The sequence below is a fragment of the Helobdella robusta genome (genome assembly GCF_000326865.2).
Source record: "Helobdella robusta unplaced genomic scaffold HELROscaffold_63, whole genome shotgun sequence".
Lineage (NCBI taxonomy): Eukaryota > Metazoa > Annelida > Clitellata > Rhynchobdellida > Glossiphoniidae > Helobdella > Helobdella robusta.
Window position 1 is genome coordinate 244202 of NW_008705353.1, and position 9405 is coordinate 253606.

Consider the following 9405-nt stretch of genomic DNA (forward strand, 5'->3'; position numbering starts at 1 on the left):
CTCTCTCTCTCTCTCTCTATATATATATATATATATAAGCGAATTTTTATTTGCTAGATATTATTGGTATAGAAAATTATGATTTTAATTTGCAATGACGATTATGATTATTTTAATAACAATAATAATAACGACGATAATTAATTAATTAACGCTTTTTATTTATAGTACATTCATGAAGTATAAAAATTGATTGATAAATCGTTATACGTTTAGAAAATACTAATGATAAGAAAAATTACTTAACATTACGTAATTTGCATGAGATATCATGATTTATGTATCTGTCTATCTATCTATCTATCTATCTATCTATCTATCTATCTATCTATCTATCTATCTATCTATCTATCTATCTATCTATCTATCTATCTATCTATCTATCTATCTATCTATCTATCTATCTATCTATCTATCTATCTATCTATCTATCTATCTATCTATCTATCTATCTATCTATCTATCTATCTATCTATCTATCTATCTATCTATCTATCTATCTATCTATCTATCTATCTATCTATCTATCTATCTATCTATCTATCTATCTATCTATCTATCTATCTATCTATCTATCTATCTATCTATCTATCTATCTATCTATCTATCTATCTATCTATCTATCTATCTATTTATCTATCTGTCAATCTATCTATCAATATCTATCAATCTATATTTCTGTCTGTCTGTAAATATGTTTATTTTTACTTGTGATTGCGTAAGATGTAATAATATTTGAGGTATTTAATGAAAGATAAGAATCTATCATCCTTCTCTCTCTCTCTCTCATTCTCTCCATGTGTATGTTTGTATCTTTCTCTCGTCTATCTTTGTTTCTCTCTTTTTCTTTCTTCAAGTGTATAAAACAGAATTGCATAGCTTTGGCATAGTTTGAACTAGCTGATAATCATCACAAATCTACAGCCTAATTTTTTCCATGATATATATTTTGATAGGTATCTAATTTTATGCGTGATGCTGATGACGATGTCAATGTTGATGATAATGATGATTAGATAATAACATTGTGATGATGATAATCATGATGACGACGATGATGACGTTTTTGGCTACACTTTTCTAAAACTTATTTATGACTATTAATGCTTTATTTTCTCCCTAATTAACATACTTTCCCCTAATTAGCATATTTTCCCTAATTAACATATTTATCCCCAATTAACATACTCTCCCCAATGCTAAGATTTTTTTAAAATAAATAATACTAATGATTTTTGTGTATATATGTAAGTCTATGGAATTTGATGGAATACTGCGTATTTGGAATAAAATAAAATACAAATAAATAGATAAGCGGTTTCGTTTCATTTATGATATGTGTGTGCGCGTGTAAGAATGTATCTAACTGCGCACACACGAATAAAAAGCTTTTTTAGTAAATTCAATTTACGACGAACCAATTCAATGACTGAATACTTTTATCTTCACTTCTTTGAAATTACTTTCAAAATACTATAGACAATAATAGTAATAATAATATTAAAACTTTTTTATTATAATAATAATAATAAAAAGGAGAAGAAGAAGAAGAAGAGGAATGAACAGCTACATTAATAATAATAACAATAACAATAATAAAGAATTTGGTCGTCAGTAGTTCATTGTCCAAACAGAAGTAATCTATTTATCTTCTTTTCGACTTGTGATATCTGCAATGAAAAAAATGAAATTATTATTATTAGTAGTAGTAGTGGCAGCAGTAGCAGCAGTAGTAGTGGTAGTAATAGTAGTAGAGTAGTAGTAGTAGTAGAGTAGTAGTAGCAGAATTACTATAAGTAGCAGTACTAGATGTACTAATCCTAACTCTACAAGCTGCGTGTTACTAGCTTATTTAGATTTCAATCAATCATTCAATCAATCAATCATTCACTCATTTAATTCATTCAACCAATTAAACAATTATATTATAGCAGATAACTTTAAACTTGAGATTAACAAATTTCAACAAATCGTGAGTGAAAGAAAAATTAACCCATCATCGTCGTCCTCATCATTTCTTCTGTGCCCTGGAGAATAAAAATAAAGCATAATAATAAGCAAAATAATAACAATAATAATAATAACAACAACGGAAATGATAACAACAATCCACTGACGTTTTTCTCTGGATCTACTCCTCCTTCTCTCCTTGTGTCTATTTCTTTCTCTCTCTCTATCCTTCTCTCTATCTTTCTTGTCTCTTTCTTTCTCTCTATCTTTCTTGTCTCTCTCCCTTTCCTTGTCTTTCTCTCCTCTCTCTTTTTCTCTATCTCTCTCTTTCTCTCTTCGGGATTCTCGCTCTTTCGAGTGGGATCTTTTCCTGGATTTGTGGGATGAAAATTTTTTGATTACGTTATCAACCAATCAACCAACCAGCAAATCCAATCAATTCAATCATTCCAATCAATTCAACCAACCAATCAATTCAATCCAATCAATTCAATCCAATCAATACAATCCAAGCAATTCAATCATTCCAATCGACCTTTTATGGGCAGGCGACCTGCTGCTATTTCGTCTATGCTTCGAGCCACTTCTACTCCTACGCAATCTTTCGTTGTTGTTGTAATTGTTACTTCTATGGCCGTTGATGACGTCATTTGTGTTGCTACTATTACTATTACCATACGCTGTCGCGCTGACGTTGTTGCTGCTGCTGTCGTTTTTGTGGTGGTGGTGATGGTGGTCGTTCTCCTGTGTAGTAAAGTAAAAATTAGTCATGTTAATTGCTATTTACATTGATAATCATCATCATCGTCGCCGTCATCATTATCATCATTTCGTCATCATTACCATCACAACCATCGTATCGTTATCATCAATATCATCATCATCATAATTAAATTATCATCATCACAAAGTCACTATCATCAAACACCATGACCACCATCATCATCACAATCGCAATCACCACCATCGTAATCATCATCATCATCACGGCAGCCACCACCATCATCATCATCATAACCGACCTTCATATCGACATCATCATCAGAGACGTCCACGTCACCGTCATCCATTAGGGCACTGACCCGGGGTTCAAGCTGGTTCATTTCTTCAAGGACGTGACGTTTCTGTGACGTCATAATTATCATATTATATTATGATGATGATGCAATTATAAAATTAGCATGATATCACTATGATAGAACGACGCCATGATAGTGTAACATTGTAATAAAGTTAGGTTAATATCATATAATATATATTATAACATCTCATTGTCATCATCCTCATCACCATCATCATCACCATCATCATCATCGTTATCATCACCATCATGGATACTCACCTGTATCCTTGGAAGTATGATATCCAGAATCCTTTCCTCCCTCAGAAGATCGTCAACATATTCGTCCATATGTACGAGATCAAATACTGTATGTGTTAGTTTGTATGCATGTTTGCATACATATGTATGTACGTATGTTTGCATGTATGTTTGTTGATTTGTTTGTATGTGTGTGTATGTGTTGTTTGTCTGTATGTTATGTATGTTTGTATCAAATACAAAATGACCCAACTAACATCCATTCCTATCCATCCTCTTCAACTTCCTGTAATCTAGGTACAGTGGTTCAAGATATTTATAACAGTCCAGGGATGTGCCGGTCAATCTCATGTACAGCGCCCCCAGAGCTCGAACATACCTGATGGTAAACAATTAGGTACTTAGTCAAGGCGGGGGATAAAATGATTAATTAATGATTTGTTTTAGTTTTTTGAATGTTTATACAAAAGGTAATAAACTTAATATAAATAAATTTAGGAGGTGTCATAATTGCAAAACAGACATATACATAAATATTTTATTTACCAAAAACATTGAATATGAAATTTCTGAAAAATAATTGTAGCAACTTGAAGTCGGGCTGTGTGATGAACTCGACAATGATGTCCTTTTCAGGTTGTATCTGTAACATCTTTAGAATGAGACATAAAAATGGTGAGACCTTGACATTACCTGCGTAGACCCCGCCAAGATATTTCAACTCCATTGCTTTGTCCACCAGCAATTCGGCTGTTCGTGATTTATTTTCAATGGTTAATATTTGTTTACATAAAAAATCAAAATCTTAACTTTGTTTTATATGAGATTGAAAAAAAACTAGAGCAGTAGTAAACTACAATTTTAAAAACATTAAAATATAAAATAAATTAATAAAATTGATTATAAAATTGATGGATATATAATTATATATAGACATAATTTTCGTAAAAAAATTGCTTCCCTCTCACTAACCCGATAGAGCAAAACATTCTTCCTTCCAAAATTTGGATTCGTAAATTCTCGTCCGGATAATTTTTTCGATTAGGTACTGTGGGTTGGTTCCTTTAACGGTGGCGGCATCCTTGACGGTTCGATTCGCCATTTTGTCCGAAATCAAATATTATTTTTTACTAAAAAATAAACTAAACAGAATAATCAAATAAAGTTAATCCGAAAATAAAAACTTTTGACGCTTTTCTATCTAATTTAAGATCTTATCAAACTCCATTATCGACCAAAGTTTACATAGAAACCAAATATAAATATAAAACCAACCGAACTGCATAGACAAATAAACATATCAATCTACTATCCAGTTAATTGTAAAACCCCAAAGACGATGAATAATACAACGACAAAGTGAAAAAATTTTTGCTTTCTAATTATAAAAAAATTTATTCATTCAATCTTCATTTAATAATAAATTATGATTTAAACGAACGAATAATTAATGAAGTGACGCAAGCAAAGATAGAATTATAAGCCATATAAATTATATATATATATAAACATACATATAGATATATAAACACACACACACATATATACATATATATATATATATATATATATATATATATATATATAAACATATACATGTGCATATGTTTAGAAACGTTTATTGTGATAAAAGTTAACAAATTTGCCGACAATCAATCACAAAAAACATCGAATAGGCATAATATATATTATATATATATATACACACACAAACTTAGTACAAAAATATTTAAGAAAATCTATTTAAAAAAAAATCCAGCCGACCATATAAATAATGTAATAAGATTTAACGGTAGAAAACAAAGCGCATAAATAACATTAATTATCGATACATCCATCTATCTCTCAATCTATCCTACATTTTCTTTCATCAATCGATCGATCAATCTATCAATCAATCGACCAATTGATCGACCAATCGATCGATCAATCAATCAACCAATCAATCAATCAACCAACCAATAAACCGATCTACCAGTCAAACAGTTATGATATCACACTACATTCAATTATAATGACAATATAAATCAAAAAAACAAAACCAAACAAACAATAGTGAAAAAAAAACAATCAATGCAAAGCTTTTATTAGTTTGATAGCTAAAGGCTGTGACACACACACACACACACACACACACACGCACACACACACACAAACACACGCACGCACAAAACTACTATAACTAACTGCTTCAGCTGGAATATATATGTATGTATGTATGTATGTATGTATGTATGTATGTATGTATGTATGTATGTATGTATGTATGTATGTATGAATGTATGTATGTATGTATGAATGTATGTATGTATGAATGTATATATGTATGTATGTATGAATATATGTATGAATATTGTATGCATATGTTGCGTGTATATATGGATATGAATAACGAATATACGGGGAAGCGGTGATGATGATGGCCACCATAAACGATGATAATAATAATTAATAATAATAATTAATAATAATAATAACATAACTGCAACTACAAGTTATTCCTACAAGTTACTTATTATTAAAATCGGCGTTTTGTTGCTAGCACTACTAAACACACCATTAGTATTAATAATAATAATAAACAAACAAGAATCATAATCAATATTATTATTATTATTATTAACATTATTATAATTATTAATATTATTATAATTATTATTACTGATATTAATATTTATGCTACAATCGAATTACTGATTACAGTAAGTAAGTAGTCAAAAACTAATGCGCCGTTAGAAAATATTATGGTTAGTAATTCGTTGATAAATTGAGAATATTCGTTTTTATTATATATATATATATATATATATTTATTTATATTGGTATATAAATAAATAAGTAAATATATATACTATATATTTACTTATTTAATGGTAATAGGTATATAAGAATGAATGAAATAAAATAATTTGCCTTTTTACATGGTAACTCTTACACACGTATGTGATAAAATTATGTAATTATTCATTAGTTTATTTATGCATTCAGTCAGTCACTCATTCATTCATTCATTCACTCACTCACTCACTATAAAATACAAACACGAACACAAATACATATATACAGTATTGAGAGCCTTAGAAGCAACTAGAATGTAAAGAAAAAAATGAACGAATGAATGAATGTAAATGAATGGATGAATTATTGAATGGATGAATGAATGAATTAATGATGAATTAATGAATGAACAAATCAGAAAAGCGTAATGTAGATGAAAATAACTAACGTATGAAGAATATGTTACTAAAAATAATTCATCAATTCAATCATTCATCAGCTCATCAATTCAATCATTCATTTATTCATCAATTCAATCATCCACTAATTCAATCATTCATTAATTCGATCATTCAAATCGAAATAATTCAAAACGAAACGATAAATGAATGAATTAAGAACATTAATTTGGACTAAATAAATGAAAAACAAAAAATGACATCTGAAATTTTCAAGTTGAAAACAATTAGGAGAGAAAAAGAGAGAGAGAGAAAAAAAAGAGAGAGAGAAAGAGAGAGAAAGAGGGAGAGAGAGAAAGAGGGGGAGAGAGAGAGAAAGAAAAAGAGAGAGTCAACTAGAAGACGGACAGCAGACAGAGTTAAGAATAAGCAAGTAAGAAAGGAAGAAAGAAAGATATGAAGAAAGTAGAGAATTCGCCAATTAATTAAAAAAGAGGAAAAGAGAAAGAGAGAGTGAGAGTGAGAGAGAGAGACAAAATAAAAGTTTACTGTTTACCATTCAAATAACCGACACAAACAATACCCCCCAAAAATTAAATGAATCGCCATCATTATTATATTACTACGTGAATAATTTCAAAACAAATCCATCATCGAAAATGGCGAAGGTAAGCAAATAAAACAATCAACAATAATAATAATAATAATAATAACAATAAAAAAATACATAGATAACTCACACACACGCACACACACACAGACATACACATGCACATACGCTAATACGACATAATGAAAAAATGCGATAAAATTCACAAATTATAAGCAAAATATTAGTATGAATTATAGAAAATGAATTATAAGTATATACACATACATACATGTTAATGTATGCGCGCGCATACATATATATATATATATATATATACATGTGTATTTTAAGTATGTATGTGTGTATGTGTAGTACACATATACATACTTACACATATACACACACGTGTGTGTGTTCTTACTTCTCATGATTTCATATGTGACAATACATTTATACAATTGGACAAATGCAATTGAATTTTTTGATGTAGCTACAAAAATCAATCCAATCAATCAATCAGTCAATCAATCAATCAATCCATCGTTCAATTTAATGGACAAAAGAAGCAAAATATGAATAAATGTCGCTTACATTTCTTATTAATATAACGTTAATTCATCGACTTGTAGTTCTTCCTCACTCAATTGTTCAGTAATTATCATATCGTAGTTAAATTACATATTCGTTTATTTATTTAGTATTTTAGCGAAGTATTCTTTGTTATTCATTCACTAACTAATCTAATCATCCGATCTTTTGTTCTATCGTCCAATCATTCATTTACTCATTCACTCAATCACTCCTCCATTCACAGATATTCATTTTTTTTTACTTTCAATCGCGCTTTTCCTCCTTTAATTTTTCATTTCATAATTTTTCATTATAACATTCAATCTCATTTTAATTCATTTATTTGTTCGTGACATCCGTTAATCAGTCATTCAATCGTTCATTCGTTCTTTCATTCTTCACCTTTATTTGATATCGTTCATTCTACCATACACTCATTCATTCGCCACTTCATTCATTCAATCAATCAATCAATCATTCATTCACTCATTCATTAATTTCTCCATCACTCCATTCCTTCACTCCTTCATTTATCCTTCTTTCTATTGAACGACGAAAAGAACCCTTTTTTCTTCTTCTTCTCCTTTGTAGGTGACATGGCTGATTCATGTGTGGGCGAGAGCTGTCGAGGTTGGATTGATAAAAAAAAAATGAATGAATGAATGAATGAGTAAATGATTGAATGAATGGTCGAACGAATGATAAATGAATGAAAAACAACAAAAACAACAACAACAACCTCCTTATCAGTGCTAGAAGCAGTAGACTTAGTTGGAGAGCCTAGCTGTGGACTCTTGGCTAAAAAATTATGATCATCATAATCATCATCGTCGTCGTCACCATCATCATAATCATCATCATCACCACCATCATCATCATCATCACCATCATCGTCGTCACCATCATCCTCATCATTATCTTCGTCGTCACCACCATATTTCTCATCACCATCGCGGTTTCTAACCTCCAACAGACTTAGTAGGAGACACAGCAACCCTGGCAGCAACTTCATCAGCACTGCTACTGCTGCTGACAGCGGCTTTAGTGGCTGTCCCATTGTAATTAACGTTATCCTCCATACTCTGTGGTTGTTTCGTGGCCACTGACGATGACGTTTTTGGGATGTTTTCAGGATAGGGATCGGGTTTTAGGGGAGTGCTTGTGGTCTCCGGCTCCCACTGAAAAATAAAATTATGACATTATAAAATGTTATTTTTATATTTTACTGAAAATTTTATGGGCTGTACCGGTGAGATATGATAAGTAGCAAGCAATCAATCCTAACCCGACTGATATTCTTTGATACATCATTGTTGTTGTTGTAGTTGATGTTGCTTTCATTTAGCTCCTCCCCTCTCCTGTCCTCCAGCCAATCAGGTTTCGCCTGCTTCGAAAAAGACGGCCCACCTCTACTTGGCTTGCCTGCTCGCGATGCTGATCTACTACTAGGGGCGTCATCAAAATCATAGACAAACGAGGAAACGAGCGGGGGTTCTTTAACGTCACTTGCCCCACTTTTTGATTTTTGGCCACCACCACTAACTTCCTCTTCTTTGTATGGATAACCTGTTCTGTAGCCCTGTGTGTGAGTGTGTGTGTGTGTGCGTGTATTCAATGATGTATGTATGTGTATATATGTATGTGTGTGCGAATGTATGTGTGTAAAGAAATTGATACAAACAGCATTATCAAGATGTCTCATGAAGCTTTCAAACTCTCTCTCCCCACGCCCATATCTCCTGCCACTCTGATCCACTTCAACCTGATTGGTCAGCTCAAATAGACTCCGCCTCTCT

At 31.1% G+C, this 9405-nt stretch overlaps 1 protein-coding gene across 1 annotated transcript; it reads right to left on the reverse strand.

The window, feature by feature from the left end:
• Positions 1-1434: 1434 nt before the first annotated feature.
• On the reverse strand, positions 1435-4518 carry HELRODRAFT_103256 (hypothetical protein). Its single transcript, XM_009029899.1, has 9 exons — positions 4244-4518; positions 3862-4021; positions 3529-3650; positions 3293-3378; positions 2973-3074; positions 2486-2694; positions 2118-2320; positions 1994-2027; positions 1435-1670 (listed from the first exon to the last, which is right to left on the reverse strand). The coding sequence occupies exons 1-9, from the start codon at positions 4371-4373 to the stop codon at positions 1646-1648; spliced, it is 1071 nt and encodes a 356-aa protein (XP_009028147.1). The 5' UTR covers positions 4374-4518; the 3' UTR covers positions 1435-1645.
• Between the last annotated feature and the right edge of the window lie 4887 nt (positions 4519-9405).

Excerpts from the sequence above, each read along its gene's own strand:
- HELRODRAFT_103256 (XM_009029899.1), bottom strand. The coding sequence starts at position 4,373 with ATGGCGAATCGAACCGTCAAGGATGCCGCCACCGTTAAAGGAACCAAC. Across the intron at positions 2,321-2,485 it reads AGGTCGCCTGCCCATAAAAG|GAAAAGATCCCACTCGAAAG; the intron begins GTCGATTGGAAT and ends CCACAAATCCAG. Across the intron at positions 1,671-1,993 it reads GATGAGGACGACGATGATGG|ATATCACAAGTCGAAAAGAA; the intron begins GTTAATTTTTCT and ends TTTTCATTGCAG.